This window comes from Aedes albopictus, chromosome 3 (genome assembly GCF_035046485.1).
Source record: "Aedes albopictus strain Foshan chromosome 3, AalbF5, whole genome shotgun sequence".
NCBI classification, from domain to species: domain Eukaryota; kingdom Metazoa; phylum Arthropoda; class Insecta; order Diptera; family Culicidae; genus Aedes; species Aedes albopictus.
Window position 1 is genome coordinate 178,363,450 of NC_085138.1, and position 19,548 is coordinate 178,382,997.

The 19,548-nt window shown below is 40.8% G+C and overlaps 1 protein-coding gene across 2 annotated transcripts in view; it reads right to left on the reverse strand.

Moving 5' to 3' along the window:
* Positions 1 to 19,548, reverse strand: part of LOC109403272 (flotillin-2) — a 37,871-nt gene that overhangs the window by 15,016 nt on the left and 3,307 nt on the right. Inside the window, exons 2-3 of one of the 2 annotated variants that reach the window (XM_062855407.1) lie at positions 17,848 to 18,035; positions 15,220 to 15,328 (exon numbers count right to left, since the gene is read on the reverse strand). In XM_062855407.1, the coding sequence (XP_062711391.1) occupies positions 15,220 to 15,328; positions 17,848 to 18,035 (297 nt within the window). Of the gene's footprint in view, positions 1 to 15,219; positions 15,359 to 17,847; positions 18,036 to 19,548 lie in introns of both variants that reach the window. The other variant, XM_062855406.1, reaches the window with a different exon arrangement.

Sequence of the window (19,548 nt, forward strand, 5' to 3'; positions counted from 1 at the left end):
CATCTTTTTAGCAACTATACAACAAGAGCTTTTAATTACGTTTATAATGCGCTTTGATAACATCTTTTAAGCATACACGCTTTTTAGTAAGTTTGGTGATAATCATTACTACACCAAAATAACTATATTATAACTTGGTTTATTGTACTGGCTATATCTGTCAAAATGTAAAAAGAAAAATCAACAGTAAACAAGTAGGTAGTCATTCTGCTCATGGACCAGAGGCTCTTAATTTTATTGTAATTTCATCAGGATTTCAGTGATTATTCACCTGACCCCTACTTACCCGGACGAAACAAGCCATGATTGAATGGCTCGCGAGTCTGGAGAGTTGGCCATCGGCTTGGAAATACAGTCAACACGCAGTACATCGGAGCAGAGTCTGGTGATTGGAGAATTTCAAGACTGGATGTGGGCAACAATTTCATTCATTATTTAATAAGGGAAAGTGCCAAACGTACTGGCTACTGATCAAGCGCTTTGCGAATATTGACTCTGTTTGGTTAAAAATGGTAATCACAACCGCTTCTTTTAATTGAAGTTGAGGCGGAGGATTCCAGGAAGAAGCAGCTCATTGTCAGTTTGGTATCGAATGCCATTGGAACTCCAATGGTATCCGATACCTTTTCAATTGATCTGGCTCAGTTAATTGGACAACTTTGTTGTTTTTTAACGCTGAGGGTGTTTTTGCCGAACACAGGTTTATTATCCCATATTTTGGGCTAGTTTTTACCATTTATTAGATAGCCGTAGCATGACGTCATACGACCAGCGTGGAATTGGTAACGTAAACATTGGTTGCTGCCAAGATTGTATTATTAATGTTGAATATTTGCAGTATCTACATGTTTTTTCATGCTTTTTAGCTAATGATATTATGTTGGTATATAAAAGCAGCCAACAGAAAACTAACTCAAAAATAACTCTTGATGTTTTATAAAGCCCTTATAATACGTTTATAAAACATCTTTTGAAGATTTGATTTCAAAGATGTTTTCTGTGTTACTTGGGGTATTAGCTCCTGGTCACCCATAAAAAAAGAAATGGAAGAAAATGACAATGTAGAATACTTCCGGGAAGACGGGTTCTATTGCCTGGATTAGTCGGGTGGAGTGTGAGGCCTTCGAGCCAGCCGTAAAACCACAAGCAGCGAAAAGGCAACAAAAGAACAATGCAATCTGGTGATAGATCACTATGAATTGGCTTGTATTGCAAAAATATAGCTTGACCTCTACAATTGGGTTTTTAAATTAAGAAAAATGTATCGATTTTTTGATTTTATACGAAAGAGCACCTTTTTCTGAGCCACCATGATTTTTTCAGATTTTTAGATCTTTATTTTGGTACCTAAAATCAATTTCAAAGAGATTTTTTGAAATCACCTTTTGACAGCTGAGTAACTGTTTGACAGCTTCACCCAGTACAAAATGCGACGAGGGGTGATTCGACAAATCGTTCCCATACAAACTTCAAATTGATTTTTAAATAGGTTCCCGGTCACCAAAATTCATGAAAATTTGGATTTCGGCTCAGTTTCGCATGCAGATTCAGAATATGTAATTATCTCAACACCGCTAAAGAAGCCAATTTCCAGAAGCCAATGTGTAGGGTAGCGTGGCTGTTCGGGCTCGTTTGAAAGTTGTGTTGCGTTGGTAGCGGTTATCTCAATTGATTAAGAATAACACTACGGACCGCCTGTTTTAGGGGGCGTCCATAGATGACGTAGCTTTTTTGAGCGATTTTTAATACCCCCCTCCCCCCTCGTAGCATTTCGTCACAAATTCAGACACCCCCCTCTATAAATGACGTAGCTTGTTAAACACCCCCCCCCCCTCAACAAAATTTTCATGTAAAAAAAACTCGAACTTAGCTCTGATTTCAATTTTAACTTGTATGCTAATAGAATATTATGAAAAAACAACAATAGCAAGAAAACATTGCCGACTGCCAGGTTCAGATCGCCGACATCAAGACCATAGGTGCAACCAGTGGAGATTATCACCAAAGCTAATGACTCAATAAACCACCCATCGTTCTGCTACCATATTGGCCTAGAAGCTCTTCCGAAGATATTAGTTTGTTCACTAATAAATCTATTATCAAATTGATTTCATTTGAATAAAATTCACCACGCCATTCGAAATACCCTGCAGAAGTTTCTTCTAAGATTCTTACAGCAGTTCATTTTGGAATTCCTAGAGAAGTTTATTTTGAGATTCCCATTTTTGAGAATGTCACCCTTTTTAGTTCCTCCAGATCTTCCTTCTGAGATTTCTCCAGGATTTTTTTCTAAGGTTTTTCTAAAAGTTTCCTTCCATGGTTTCCTTCAGGAGTTCTTTCAAAGTTTTATTTCTCCTCTTTTCCACCAGCAGTTTCTTTAGACATCTCTACAGGGATTTCAACCGGAATTTCTTTTGAGATTCCATCAAAACTTCTTTCTGCGTTTCCTTAAAAAGTTCCTTTCGGGATTCCTCCCAGTTCATTCTTGGCTTCCTTCAGAAGTTCACTGAGATATACATTCCAAGATCTCGGCAGGTAACCCCTCCGGTATTCTTTCAAAACCCTCCCAGGAGTTGCTTCTGGGATTCCTCCAGGTGTTCCTTTTTGGATTCCTTCAGGAATTCCTTCCTGGATTCTTCTGGGATACCTCAAGGACTTACTTCTAGGATTAATCCAGGATTTTTTTCCCGGGACTTCTTCAGTATTTTTTTCCATTCACTCCATCCAGGATTCCTCCAGGATATCTTAGATTTCTGCGAGGATTCCTTTTACGTATTCCTCCCATAGTTGCTTCTGGAATTCTTCCAGGATTTTCTTTCTTAGATTTCACCAGGAGTTATATCCAGATAATCTTTTGTGATTCCCCAAAAAATATTTTCGGGATTGTTTGAGAAATTCCTTACGGGATTCTTTCAATTGTCTCCTCCGTGCTTTCTTCAGAAATTAAACCAGGAGTTCCTTCTGACAATCTACAAATATCTCCATCTAAGATTCTTCCAGAAGTTTATTCAAGGGTTCTCCGAAAGCTTCATCTAAATTGATCCAGGTACTTCTCACGGAATTTCTTTTGAAATTTAACTATGTATTTCCTTTCATGATTGTTCCAGGAGTTCTTACAGAAATTCTTCTGGAAGTTCCTTGAAGGATTCCTTCTGAGATTCCTCCATATGCTTTTGAAATGTTTTCAGAAGTTTATTTTCTGGGATTCACAGTAGGAATTCATGTGAAAATGTTACCCAGTCAACCAGTCACCGTATAAGATGCTGTATAAGATGTTAAAGTGGAGGCGATATGCGTACATTTTACATGCGCCTAAATGGAGGCATACACGCATATGGCCTCCACTTTATCATCTTATGCAACATCTTATACGATTACTGGTTGACTGGGTATCCTTTTCCTCTTCGGGAAACCTATAAAGAACACAATGAGAAATTCCTTACAAAATTGTTAGAGGAGTTCCTTAAGAAATTGTTGGATGAATTCTTCAAGGAAGTCCTGTAGAAACTAAAGGGGATGGCCAAAATGTTTGGGATAGGCAACTTTTTTTTCTCTCACAAAAAAGTTCAGCATGCTATAACTTTTCATAGAGCGCATCAAAAAATCTCAAATTTTGACTGTTTGTCAACCTATTATATGTGCATCATTGGTACAAATTTGGGCTTTATTGATTAATATTTCGCAAAGTTAGAACCGTTCGGGTAAAACACCTTTTTTTAGACAACGCATTTTTGAGCTGTCATATCTCGGAAACCAGTAAACCGAATTGAATGGAATTTTGAACGTACACTAACAATATGTAAATGCTTCACAAACTATTAAAACATAGATACTTTTTTAACGTTGAAAAAAGTTATCATGGATTGACACTTTTTGGACTTTTCTCGAAAAAATGTAATTTTTTTACATTAATGTGAATAAATTTTAGTGTTGATATCCAAAGATTTTCCACTTCTGTTCTCAAATTATCTCTAATCAGATGTACTAGAGCCTATTTGGATTGAAGGAAAAACACATTTAATAATTTTTGTGTGGTATTGTTAATTTTACTTATTTTCCTCTATATGGGTAAAAATTTCAACCCGATATAACTTAATTCGTCGTGAGAAAATATTACATTTTATAACGTCGTATTGAGTATCAATATATTGTTGATAAACGTTAAAAAATTCATTCAATTTGGTTCACTGGTTTCCGAGTTATGACAGCTCAAAAATGAGTCTAAAAAATAGTGTTTTACGCGAACGGTTCTAACTTCGCGAAAAACCAATCAATCGAGCCCAAATTTGTACCGATGATGCACACATAATAGATTGACAAACAGTCAAAATTTGAGATTTTTTGATGCACTCTATGAAAAGTTACAGCATGTTGAATTTTTTGTGGGAGAAAAAAAGTTGCCTATCCCAAACATTTTGGCTATCTCCTGTATATAAGGAACTCTTGGAATCTTGCCGTAATGCCAAAAGCTTAGAAAAAAATTCTTTGTAATCTTAGTGGCGTGCAGTGCCCTCTATAGCAAGCAGTAAACTATTGGTCTTGAGTAGCATTTCAGTGAAATTGATTTTTGCCTGCAAACACAATATATTATTCTTTACGCAGGATTTCAAAACCACTTTTTCAGATACAGTTGTTGCATACGATAGCTGCATGTCTTATGAAATGAAGTCGGCATTTATTTCCATTATTTGTTATTTACATTAATGTGAATAAAAAATGCATTTTTTTATTTACTGGATAATACTTAATGCAAGTAAAAAGTTTATTAATTATGATTTTTTTTTCAATATGCCTAGTAGAAAGCTACGTAGCATATCATAAACCCCTACCCCCTATCGTCACACTTCGTCACAAAATCACAAACACCCCCCTCCCCCCCCCAAAAAGCTACGTCATTTATGGATGACCCCTTAGTGGTGAGAGCCCACTACACAGGTGTCCTTTAATTCATGGTGTAATGCGGCTTTATGGTAACCGTGCCAAGGAATTAATGGTTAGCGGGATCTAATAAATATGTTGTTTTTGCTTTAACTTTAACTATATGGTATCGCATTCTGCGTTTTACACGGTGACGGTATACTCTGTGTATTTTCGCCTCTGGCGTTTTTTATTTGATACCAAATTGGTTTTATCGCTGTTGTTCTTTTTTGTACTGTGGTCGTAAAGAGTATAATCTTGCCTAGTTTGAGTAGTGGCTACGGTTAGTATAACTCAGATCAACCTTCAGCATAAAAGAACAGCAACGATCAATCTTTGCAGTCCGAGAACCTTACTTTCGTAAGAGGAATTTCTATCTAGGAAACCTTGTGAACCCGACGTTTGCCACTTTCAGTAAAATAAAGTGGTAAAATCGTGTGTCATGCCTCGGGCATGTGTCCTTGTCAACAAGGCAATCATTGCTACACTCATCCCTGAACTAGCCACAAACATTTCAATTGATAACTAGGACTCCATTACTTGTTTGAAGAAAATAAAACAAAGTAAAATTATTACTGTGACATGGAAAAATATTAAGGAAATTGGCTGGAAAACTATCAAAGTCGCTCCGTTTTACGGTATTTCAAACATGTCTTGAAAAAACTACTAGTTTGCATATTGTACCGACTTTTTGAACCCTCTAAGCAGAATACCCTCTTCGAATGAGTGTAATCAGTTCCGTACCTTTTAATTCCGTCCTATGTTGCTTATCCTTTGACAGATACGCGTATTTCGACTACTACTTGTAATCTTCCTCAGTGCCAGTTATCTCACTTTCTCAGTGGATAACTGACACTGAGGAAGATTACAAGTGGTAGTCGAAATACGCGTATCTGTCAAAGGACAAGCAACATAGGGCGGAATTAAAAGGTACGAAACTGATTACACTCTTTCGAATACTAGTTTGCAGTTTTGACGGTACACGCAGAAAAATGAGGCTCGTTTAAAACAATAAAAACGCATGGTTGATTTTCAAACTGAGCATTTACTTAATCCAAAGTTATATTTCTTTGTTCTTACTTGGAGTTTATCGATCGAAACAATCAATTCCCATCATTCCATATAATGTTAAAACATCATTTTTTTCAACAAAATGGGGACTACATACATGGCCCGGAAGCACTCACACATCTTTAAAATTCTCACCCCAACAACGAAGAAAGTGTTTCAAATCCATCACTCCAACTTCCAACTTGGAAGTTCCAAGTGCAGTTTTGGCCGTGATGGATAACGCACATGTACTCAAAACAGCATCCACAAAAAGTTGGTCGGTTTCGCCTTTTTGTCTTTTTTTTTTGTTCTTTCTCGATTCCATTCGCTTTCCGTGTGTCTAAAAATAGATTTCCGAGCTGTCGCAGAAGCTGCCGTCACCAACACAATCACATTTTGGCTTTGCTAGTGGCAAAAGTGTAATCGTTTGAAACAATCCGATATTTTCTGTGACACTACCAAATCTATGTATGTTCTAACCAACTGTCAAAAATTTCGACAAATGAAAATATTTGTATTATCAAACAATGGAACAGTTCAGTTTAAACTAGAAACCAGTTTGTCGCTATAGTAAACTGAAAAATTGATCGATTTGAACTAGAATTTAATTGTGTTTACAATTTATTTTTCTGCGTGTATGTTATTGTAAAGTTTATTCCGAAAGTGGGTCGAGCGTCGTATGTCGCATGGATAAGCAAGAAGTTTTGCCCTCTTTTCTTCTGAAATGCTCAGAACGCATTGTCGATCATCACATCCATGATGTTCATCTGACCAACGTGTCTCTTCATGAGAACCAACATGCTTACCAATCTGGAAAGTCCACTGTGACTCTTTTACACAATGTTGTTTACGATATTGAGAAAGCATTCACTCAAAAGCAATCTTGTTTGAATGTTTTCTTAAATATCGAGGGTGCTTTTGACAACGTGCCTTTCGATGCCATATTGGAAGCCGCACGGAGTCATGGTATATCTCCAATGATTTCCAATTGGATTCACCAATGCTCAAAAACTACATCTCTTCTTGACATTGCGACAAGCAGCGATTAGTAAATTGAGTGCTTGCGGATGCCCCCAAGGGGGAGTCTTTCCGCCGGTTTTGTGGAATCTTGTATCAGACACGCTGTTGGGGCAACTCAATAATATTGGTTTTCCTACTTATGGTTTTGCCGACGACTACCTAAGGGTGCCCCCGGCTAACACAAAGTCTTATATGATGTTGCATAGGATGCTAAAGTGGAGGCCAAATGCGTACATGCTTCCATTTAACCGCGTGCAAAGTGTACGTATATCGCCTCCACTTTTGCATCCTATTCAACATCATATGCGATCATGTGTTGACTGGGCCGTTATAGTTACGCGTGAGAGTGCGCGTGTGCGAAGCCGCAAAAAAGAATATCAACAACAGCAAATCCACGAAAATCCTTTGGACGCGCACTCCACTCTCACTTTGAAGCGGCACTATGTCGGCGCCGTAACATTGTTAGTTGGTATGTATCCTTTTCGAACTGATGCAAAGCGTCCTTCAGGTTGTTGAGGGCTGTTGTCGCCAATATGGCCTTTCGGTTAATCCGAGTAAAACATCCATTATTCATTTCACGGGAAGACGAAACCTTAACCCTCGAGCGATCGCGCTGTTGTATTTTGTACAACACGTTGAAAAAAACTCGCTTTTTGTACTCAGCATTAGCGTGGTGCTGACGGTGGTGGCCAACCGCGCGAGTTACGGAAGGTTAATGGCGTTCAACCTTTGCGTCTCTTTGATTCTGAAATCGATGTGAACGAACAGGCAAGGAACGTTGAAATTATTTTTCATTCCAAGCTTTCCTGGACACCTCACATTGAGTTCAGAATCAAGAAAACTTGTATGGCTTTCAGGCAATGCCAGTGAACCTTTGGTGCAACTTGTGGTCTAAAACCCAAGTATATCAAATGGATTTACCCAACTGTTGTTCGGCCAATAGCCCAACCAACAAGAAGTCATATATGATGTTGAATACAGGGATGGGGACACTCACTTACGAAGAGTTACACTCACTTGCTCTTTTCTCAGCTCAGAAACGTGCAATCAAGAAACAATGTATGGACGACTTTTGGCTTGTGGTTTTATCTAAAAGTCTGTCGAATAGAGTAGGGGTCGCAAACCCATACCTAAGTCGTGACAGATCTGTAAAAGCGACTCTCCGCGAGGTGAGTGTAATTTACACTCACCTCGTGGAGAGTTGCCTTCGCAGCTCTCTCACGCTTGCGATATGCGTGTGCGACCCATACTTTGTTCGGCAAACTTTTAGGCAAAACCGAAGGGCAAAAGTCGTCCATACATCGTTTCTTAATTGCACGCTTCTGATCTGAGAAAACAGCAAGTGAATGTAACTCTTCGCAAGTGAGTGTTCCCATCCCTGGTTGAATAGGATGCTAAAGTGGAGGCCATATGCGTACATGCTTCCATTTGACTGCGTGTAAAGCGTGCGCATATCGTCTCCACTTTAGGATCCTATTCAACATCATATGCGATCGTGTGTTGACTGGGAGTCGTTTTTGGATGTCTTGTGTGCTGGCAAAAGAGCGAAATGAGAATGATCCAATCAAAACTAGGCCATCTCCAAAGGATGTCCTTAATGGCGATGTCTAGAGCATTCCCTTCAACTCACATGGCTGCGCTCGAAGTTCTCTTTGAAGTTGCCCCACTACACATTCATCTTAGGCAAGAATAACTTTCTTGCACTTACCGTCTATGGGTACTCGTTCTACTAGAACAAACTCTTGTGAACCGAAGATAAACACACCTCTGGAGCCGACCTACTTATATTTTGCTCCGTTTTATAAAACAAAATATTTCGTTTCCAATTTTCCAGACAAATCGATGAAAACATCGAGATTATATTTCTAGCGCCTAAGGTATTCCGTTTGTAGCCTTCTAATTCCAATACCTATATTTCACGTTTTAGAGTTGACAGCAGACTGCGTTCGTAAACGGTCGCATTCTCTTCGCGTTCTCTCCGTTTTATCGAACCACTCTCGTGCGTCAGCGATATATTATCGGTCGTTAGGGTTCCGCATTGGGCCCACAAAGGAGTGAGGTTAGGTCGGCAAAGCACGTGCTAAAAGTGAGGAAACGGTATCTGTGACGTTAGCAAGTAATCTAAACAAAGTGTTTTAGTAGTGTTCCTCTCGATATCTCGTATCATTAAGGGATAAATCAGCGTAGGAAATACAACCCGAGAAGTTTACTTTCCTTTCGCCGGCAAGCCAGCATGGAGCTGGCTTACGGCTTCCCGCCTCTTCCGGGGGATCCTGGGGGCCCCGTAGGAAAAAGTGGAAGCCCATCAAACCGTGTTAATGGTGAGTACACAGGACCACGCTATCCGGATTTCATGGATCGTGACGGTACTGCCGGTCCTCTTCAGTTTCTGAAGATGCAAGCAGTCTCTGGTGCTATTCCACAAGACCCATTTCTACTACGGCTATCGGTGGAAAAGTATCTTGGAGGACCAATCGAAGGAGCTTATAAGGAAAACCGGGGCATCGCCTATGTACTGAAAGTACGGAGTCAAGCTCAGTTTAATCGACTGCTGAAGATGAAAACCCTGAACGACGGCACGGCCATTGAGATTAAGGAACACGATCAGCTGAACCAACGTAAATGCGTAGTCTCAAACATCGATTCGGTTGGTCTAACAGATGACTATCTTAAGTCCCAACTCGCTTCCCAAGGTGTCAAAGAAATTCGACGAATCAAGCGGAAAATCCCGAACGGAGCATGGGAGAACACTCCAACGATCATTTTAACAATCGCCGGTACTGTTATTCCGCCCCATATTGATTTCGGATGGAGCCGATGCAGAACAAGGAACTACTATCCGTCCCCAATGTTATGTTTCCATTGTTGGGAATACGGGCACACGGGCAAACGGTGTCCTCAGCAGTTTCGAACTTGTGGTCGTTGTAGTAAAACTCACCCTGAGGACCGACCCACCAACTCCTCGAGCCTCCCCGGCGAGAGTCCCCCGATGGCTACGCAAAACGAAAGACCAGCATGCACAGAGGATCCATTCTGCAAGCATTGCAAAAGTGGGGATCATCCTGTTTCTAGCCGAAGGTGTGCAACTTACCTTCGAGAAGTCGATATTCAGCATATCCGCGTGGACGAAGGCATATCGTACCCACAGGCCCGTAAGATCTACGAAGCTCGTTTGGCTGCCGGCAGCAGCAGCACCGCATACAGTGGCGTAGTTAACGCCAGCAAGGATGCCGAAAACACTGAGCTGAGATCTATCATAAAGCAACTGCAGGAGGATGCTAAGTTGAAGGATAGACGAATGGAGGAAATGGAACGCAAGCTGAAGAGTAACACTATCAACGATCGGATGGAGACGTCGAAAAAACATGGCACCATTGACGACCTAGTTCGTCAAGTCGCAGAGCTTTCCGCTATGGTGAGTCGCCTCGAAAAAGCCCTAATGAAGAAGGACGAAATAATAGAAGCACAAGCTAAGGAACTAGCGAAGCTACGTGCTGTTGATTCCGACTCCAATCCCTCAGCCTTCTCGATTCCGGAATCTGAAATATCCGACGAAACAGTCAGCCGTGAGAACTCGCATCTAAATCCTAAGAATGCAAAGCAGATTGACGAATGGTTTACCAGTATGGGCAACAATGAAGCACCACTAAAAGTTCGAAAAATACCAGCGACTACAAAACCCAGCACTACAAACGAATCAGGACACGAGACAGACACAAGTATGAAATCCGCCGACTCTAATCAGAGCCTCTGCTCGAAATTAACAGACAACTCGAATCCCAGCAAACGAACACACGAAAATAGAAATTCCAGTGGCGAATCTTCAACTGGCTCGCCTAAGTCAAAAAGGACATCTAATGTTCGCAAAGGCAAAGGTGGAGCTGTGAAAAAGAAGAAATAAGACTCTCTTGATAACGCTCAGTCCTTCACAACAAGACCAATACCACGTGAGACCATACCTTTTCCAACATCTTCACACCACAACCTAGTGTCGCGCTAAAAACAACAAAGGAGTCGACTGAGCAATCCGTTACCATTTCTACGCAGCCAATAACCGACCTGAATGAAGCACTGAAGAATACGACGACAACAGGGGCCATGGATAGCCGGGGCCCCATCAGTGCGGACGTTACACCCCTACCGGAACTGATGGACAACCCCCGACATCCTGGTGTAACTGTTGTCACCGAGACGCATAAGGGACACTGCGCCTATACCTCGGAATTCCCAACACACTGTCCGGGCAGTCAGAGCCCCGCCGGTGCGGAAGTTCTGGCCATACCGGAACCGGCGGACAACCTTTGGCACCCGACCAGAGTTGGAAGAGGGACGCAAAAGGGACATTCGTCCTATTCCCCTAAGGACAACGCGGGAATCAACATTGATGTCAAACCAGTCAATAGAAGGAACCCATTTAGAAACTGCCGAATTCCCATCACATCCAAAAACCGAAGCAATACACCAACATCAGATTAACCCTTCTTTAACCCTCTCACCGAAATGGAAGCAAGCAACGCGACAACCTACGATGCTCTACACATGGCACGCTATGGCCATACTCTCTTGATCATTCCCGGCACATCCAAGGAATGCCGACTCCAAACTACTTCTAAACAACGAACAGGATCATCTTCCAAACAAAAAACAGGCGGTAAGTACAACAAAGCTTCCACTTTGCCATTCCACGATCAGTTTGTTTCAAAAGGAACTCCAGCATGTTCCAATCCTGGGCACCCCGGGCACCTAAACCCGGGCGGTAAGTCGCCGGCATCCATTACAAACCGATTTTTATGGTCCGTGGACACTGACTTCCGAGGAAGCGATCACGTACCGATCCGCATAACGTGTGAAAATACTACTAGTCCAGAGACAACCCGACGGCCTCGTTGGCTATATGATCAAGCTGACTGGACCGGGTTTCAAGAAGCCCTCGTTGAAGAACTGGATAAAACATCACCGACATCAATCTCAGATCTTACCAATCTGATCTACAATGCAGCATCTAACAGTATTCCAAGAACTAGTGCTACTCCTGGGCGTCGTGCACTTTACTGGTGGAACAAGGACACCCGAAGTGCGGTAAAAGCCAGAAGAAAGTGTCTGCGAGATATTCAGCGATTGAAGAAAAAATTACCAGAAGACCATCCGGATAGGATCCTCGCCCTTAAAAACTACCAAGCGGCTCGCAATTCGTGTAGGCAGTTGCTCCGTGAAGCAAAAGAGAAATCGTGGACCAATTTTCTGGACAGCATTAATGAGAACCAATCATCGTCGGAGCTATGGCGTCGAATAAATAGTCTGCTAGGAAAAAGACGCCACAAAGGAATGTCTATCGAAATAGATGGAACGACTACAAGAGACCCACACCTCATCGCAGAAGCCCTAGCGAAATATTTTTATTGCATATCCTCGTTTCAGCGATACCCCAGTGCTTTCCTTAAACAGCACCCATCTCCTGAATTAGCGATACATCAATTCCCAGTTCCACCTGATAAAGGGCAAGCCTTTAATCTACCATTCACCTTGGGAGAATTGGAGTATGCTCTAAAAAAGGCCAATGGTAAATCGGCAGGTCCTGATGAGATCGGCTATCCGATGCTCAAGAACCTTCCTCTAAGTGGAAGAACTAGTCTGCTCACAATGATCAATCAAGAATGGATGTCCGGTACTATCCCTGAACTCTGGAAGCACAGCTACGTAGTACCTATTCCCAAGAACTCTAGTTCCCCCAATATTGTCAGCAACTATCGGCCAATCGCGTTAACTAGCTGCATAGCGAAGTTAATGGAAAGAATGGTTAACAGACGGCTCATAGATTTCCTCGAAGAACACCGAAAATTAGATAGTCGACAACATGCGTTTCGGCCTGGCTATGGGACCGGATCATACATGGCATCTCTTGGTCAAATACTCGACGACGCTATCAAAGAAGGACTCCATATCGAGATGGCATCATTGGATTTGGCCAAAGCCTATAACAGGGCATGGACACCCGGCGTACTGAACAAATTAGTCAGCTGGGGTATTACCGGGAACTTACTCACGTTCGTGAAAAACTTCCTAAATGGACGGACTGCGCAGGTTCTTATAGGAAACCATAAATCAAACTCATTTACAGAGGAGACCGGCGTCCCACAAGGGTCGGTGATTGCAGTCACTCTCTTTCTTGTATCGATGAGCGGTGTTTTCTTGATTCTTCCCAAAGGGGTATTTATTCTCGTGTACGCTGATGATATACTGCTGATCGTCACCGGGCCACACCCCAGAAGCACTAGACGCAAATTGCAAGCAGCGGTCACTGCTGTCGCCAAATGGGCACGGGAAACTGGTTTCGATATTTCGGCGGAAAAGTGTGCCAGACTCCATGTATGCAAATCAAGACACGCCCCACCAAAGGCTCCAATTAAAATTAATAACTCCCCAATTCCAACTAAAAAAAGCATTAGAGTTCTAGGTATTACCATTGATCGATACTTGACTTTCTGTGACCATTTTGCGAAAGTCAAGGAGGCCTGTAAAAACAGAGTTAGTATGATCCGCAATATAGCGAACCGACGAACCAGAAGCAATAGGGCGACTCGCCGTCGCGTAGCCGAGGCCATTATTAATAGTAAATTATTTTACGGCATTGAAATCACCTGTAAGGAATTGGAAAATCTTGTTTGCATACTATCTCCAACATACAACAACACTGTTAGGGCACTATCAGGGCTACTCCCCTCCACACCCGCTTCCTCTGCATGTGTAGAAACTGGCGTTCTTCCTTTTCGACACAGGGTTACACTAGCATTATGCCACAGAGCCATTAGCTACCTTGAAAAAGCAAAAAGTGGTGGGCAAGTTAGCTTTCTCGCTGAGCAGGCCAACCGCGCCCTGAATAACGTGGCCAGTTCCACGCTTCCCCCGGTGGCTAGAGTCCATCGTGTTGGGCCTCGAAGCTGGAAGGCCGGAAAACTCGTACTCGACATGGCCATGAAGTCTAAATTTCGGAAGGGTGCACATTTCAATGAAAGAATTAGAAAATATTATTCGAACGCTGATATCCGGTACTCCGACGGTTCCAAGGCAGCAGGTGCTGTAGGAGTAGGTGTCTTTGGATCTACCTGGGAAGCCCACTACAGTCTACCTAAACAATGTTCCGTGTTTTCTGCTGAGGCTGCTGCACTTTTCAAGGCAATAATGAGACCAAGTGACAAACCCATATTACGGATTCAGCTAGTGTCCTGCAGGCTCTGGAATCTCCAAACGCAAAGCACCCCTGGATCCAAGCTATACAAAACTTTTTAAACGATAGAAACCGAAACATAACATTGACATGGATTCCGGGTCACACAGGAATAACCGGTAACGAACAAGCTGACAAACTTGCTAATCGGGGTCGGACAAGCTGTCGCCTATACAGGAAGGTTCCTGGGGCGGACGTCAAATTATGGACCAGCCAGGTCATTCACGATGCATGGGCTGAGGAATGGAGGACCAGTCGGTCCTTATTCCTAAGGAAAATCAAAGGAAACACGGAAGTTTGGGAAGACAGATGCAACTGGAAGGAACAGATTGTACTTTCAAGACTTCGTACCGGGCACACAAAGGTATCACACAACTTTACCGGGCACTCAACATTTCGCCAAACGTGCGAGACCTGCGACGCTCGTAATACAGTAGAGCACATCCTTTGCGAGTGTCCTATTTTTGAGAACCTCAGGAGATTCTATAAACTGGGCTGCATTACCGATGTGCTCCAAAACGACGAGGCAAGTGAAGCTGCTCTTATCGGTTTCCTTAAAGATTCAGGTTTATTTGCACTAATTTGATTCCTTTTTACTATCTCTTTAATAGCTCCCTACGCAACTATGTCGGGTGCACCCTGGCATGGGGCATGCACTACGGCATTAAAAAAAAAAAAAAAAAAAAAAAAAAAATTGGGTAACTGACATTTGGCACTACAACGGAAAACGAAACGGACACCTGGAATACCTCTTCTCAGCATCTATCAACGACCAAGGCAAGGATCCCGGATAACGAGCAGGATAACATGAAAATCAACTACGAATAACCCAAAACATCTGACAGTATTATTGTAAACTCATCTTTGTAACATCAACACTCTGTACTAGACTACGTCAAACAATTACTATTTTTACCGAGATGAACCAGCCCTGGGCTGAAAATCTCGTTAATAAAGATAATAAAAAAAATAAATTTCACGTTTTAATTTACATCTACTAGGCTTACCAAGGATGGCACGCAGATGGCCTTCCAATGTTTGCAGGATTGTCATCTTGATCTCCTTCACGGATTTGCCCAGGAATTGTTCGCTGGCGGTACCGAGCAGCTCGTCGGCCTGATGGTGAAAATAATAGACGTTCATCATCTACAAGAAAAAGAAATGAAAAAACGAAGGGAATGAGATACGGCTATCCGTCCGGGAGGGCCCGTTTGCCGTCTACAGAATTGGATTGGTTGAACTTTTTTCTGATTTTTCTGCCTCTAATTCAGAAAGTGGGTGTGTGAGCATTCTCGTGGCGCTAAATTTTGTTTGCAGCAAAACACAGGAAAACAAACTAGTGACCGGCCTATCAGTACTGAAACAAAGTCGAAAAATATTCTAATTCTCTCGAATAAAACGAATCGGTTGACTAAATCACACCACAGCACATAAGAACCGAAGATGGATTTTGGAACAAATAAAAAAAAATGAGAAAATTCATCGGAACACGCCACAGCTAGATCTAAGTCGAATTATGTTACCTCTATCTCATTCTCTAAAAAAAAGCAAAAATTGAAAATGGAAACTAATTAAACCGAAAGTTTACTTAACTGAAAAATTATACAAACTGAATTGCAAAACTAAATCAATCAACTAAAACGGAAACGGAAACTCTACAATGACGGATATTGGATGGGAAGGTAATGGGGGTGAGCTTTTTCATTTCTTTTTCATGTAATTATCAACTGTGGAAATAATAAAATATTCATTAAACGGTGGCACTACAATAAAGAAAATAAGAATTAACGTGAGTAAAATAAACAATGCAAACTTAAAATATGGGGCTTAAATCAACATAATTTAACTATTTAAACTCTAATGGATGAGTAATGACTGCACAACAACAGCAAAGCATAGCGGTAGAGCAGTTAACACATTTTCATATGCGTATCTCTCTGTATTTAAGAGTACATATTTCAAGACCAACAATTGAAAAGGCCGCATAAACATTTTGTAAACAAACATGTTTCGCTCGACTTATGGCCTTCTGAGCTCCGCTCACACACCTCACCACCACTAAAAGAAAGCGCAAACATCAATCTTTCTGTTAATAGTGGTAAGATGCGTGGGAGGATTTCAAAAGGCCCCCCCCCTAAGTCGGCAGAAACGTGTTTGTTTACGCAATGTTGATGCGGCCTTTTCAACTGTTGGTCTTGATTTAGTAATACAATGTATTAAACTAGTTTGCAATTCAATTTCCATTGAGATACACAAGAATGAAAATCAATTAACAAAACAAGAATACGCATATAACTGCAAAATAATGTCAGCATATGGATGAAGATTTTAGTTATTATTCATGCATAATGTTTAGAGATGTAAAATCACGCAGTCATTACACAATTATGGGTCACTCTGCCACACCTTTTAGCCAATAAATAAAGGTTGAATTGAGTCATAACTGTGAGTGACTCATAATTGTGTGAAGACAGTACAAGCATTTCCACTTTACATGCGCTCAGAACGCTTTCTACGCTGCTATAGTTAAGAAAATTAATCATTTTGAGTTGAAATATGGAAAATAGAACATGAAATGATTGGTATGACAAAATAAAGAATGGGCAACATTGCAAAACAGTAATGAATTCATATTTGTCATTTAAGCTGTAATGAATTTACCATATTTCGAAATGCATCCATGATAACCGTGAAATGAATGATATTTGTATGCGAAACTAACTGCCATATTATATTCGTACGAAGCCAAAATGTTTGGAATAAACAAAACAGATCTGAGTGACAACACCAATTAGGCTAGAAAAATCTTCAACGATAACGGCAGATAAAGGTAGATAGACACAGTTGCGGAAGGCCGTGCATTTTTTTTATAACACATCTATATAATGTTGAAGAAGTTGCCATCAAACTTACTTTGTCATATTTAATCTAAAATAAAGAAATGATAGTAAGTTGTTTACGTAAAGGACTTAAAAATATTGCGCTCATGCTTAAGTATAGGAAACATTATCCAAGGTACTCGTCGATAGTGAGCCTCATCGAGGATATAAAATAAAGAGAACCTTGGACAATAGTTTGAATTGTTAACATGCATATGTGTGTATATTATATAATTGATATATGTTAAAAAAACTGATGTTTTTAGTACGTAATTATCAATATATTTTAAGAAAAACAATACTGATAGCATAATGTTTATGGAAATAGATATAATCCAGTTAGTGGTAAAACAAGTTGTTATTCACTCAGAAATAATGAAAGAAACAACCGATAGACGGATTTGATTATATCCATTTCACATTAGTTAAAGATTGGAAAAAATAAAAATCAAGAACGAAATTATCTGTATCACCTAATGATACAAAGCAATTAAAAACTAGAGACTGTAAGAGCTGAAACAAAAAGTTAATCGTTAATGTTGGTATTTTGTTATTATTAATCATTAGAAACCATTAGAAATAATATAAAAAACATCGTTACGAACTATTCATTCACAGTACTTTACTCGTGGAGCAGGGCCTAGTACCGCCGCTCACGACTAGGAATGGGGATGCACTATACATGAGTATGGGCATTCTTGTCAGAGTAGCTGTACTATATGTACACATGAGCAAGTCTGCGCTGCGTGAAAATACCTTCATGATTTTACACTGTGCAACACCTGTCACCGTTAATGGGACACCCTGGGCGGTTTCAACCATCTCGCACATGGGATTCAGGGTCATCACCTCCAGCGAGAGCCGTTGGACATCGGTCACCAGCCACCACGCCCATGCCCAGCCGCCGACGATTGTGCGTTTCTTGGTCGATCCACAGCAACCACCTAAATGGGGAAGAAAAACGTAGAACAACATTAGTTGATGTATTCCGTTTGGTTACTGTCGATCTAACGGGTAAACACAGTCGAGATAAAACGAATGCGCCTCGATGTAGTGCGGACGGTGATATAAACGGTGAAAACCCTGCATGCGGCGCTACAAGGTGGTGTAATTCGGTTCTAACTTATAATTGCTTGAAGACTATCGACCATCTCACAGTTATGTTTTCATTATTTTTGCTATCGAATTAATGATATCATCATCTCTACGTGACGTACTATTAAGCTAAACGATAGGAAAACTGAAATTATACTTCTCTTGCCGCTCAGAAGATATCAGTAACGAAAAAGTAGAACTTGAGAACTTTGAAATCTGGGATTAGTATATACCTCCTGTGAATAAAAAGAAAAACAAATTCCTTATTTTGAATTTGCATTTAAGTTGCTGATAAATCAAATTATAACCGGTCCACGACAAAAGTATAAAAGCGACACATTTTGGAGCAAAGCATTAGAAAGCATGATTTAAATATAAAACATTACATGAAAGCAACATTCACATCGAAACAAATTTTTGTCACAGGAAACCGTAATCAATTTGAATGCCTCAATAAACATTGTCACCTGGGTTGAGAATGCACCCCTCACCGCTAGAAATGACTTTCAACAGGCTATGGGAGTTTATCCATTGCATAGTGGCAAAAAATATGTATAAAACGCGAATAAATTCAATATCTCTGCTCGGAGTGGATGGATTCGAATAAATTTTTGAGACAAACTGTAAAAGTCTCTGAAGTTTCAGATAAGGATGGTGTCATTCGCCGCACGATGCTGGAAATCAGTGTATTGAGCTCGTTACACCCCGCTCTCTCTTTCTCACATCTTTTTAGGACAATTGTCATCTATTTCCGCCTGGCGTGCAAAATAAATGTCTTATTTAACTCGTATTTGTGTAGAAACTTCCAAAGTATCGGAATTTTGACATAGGGTTGGTTCTGCTCTTATGGATTGCGTTCTACTTCGGGAGAAGATGCATGTGAAAATTTAAAGAAATAGGGGATGTCGGGGTTATTTGAAGATATTTCAGTTTTTAGGGCCGTGCGGTGAGCCAAACCTGCTCCATTCGACTTATGAAAGTTTTTACACAAACACGAATCAAATAAATAATTTATTTTGCACTCCAGGATTTTCCCAAAAAGGCGAAAAAGAGAGAGAGTGGGGTAAAACGAGACCGATACAATTATTTCCAGTATCGTGCGGTGAATGACCCCCTTTTTATCTGAAACTATAGAGAATTTTACAGTTTGTGTCAAAAATTCATTCGAATCCATCCACTTATTTTTTTCCCATTGTGCATTGGAGCAAAGCAAGAGGTGGTACCAGAGTGGTGCAGAACGACTGAATGGTGAAGAAAAGGGACAATTGTTACCGAAAAACATAACAGAACAGATAAAAATTTAAAAAATCGAGTTTAGTTAAACGGCAGCTGTAATACACTTTTAGAGGAAATGGTACATTA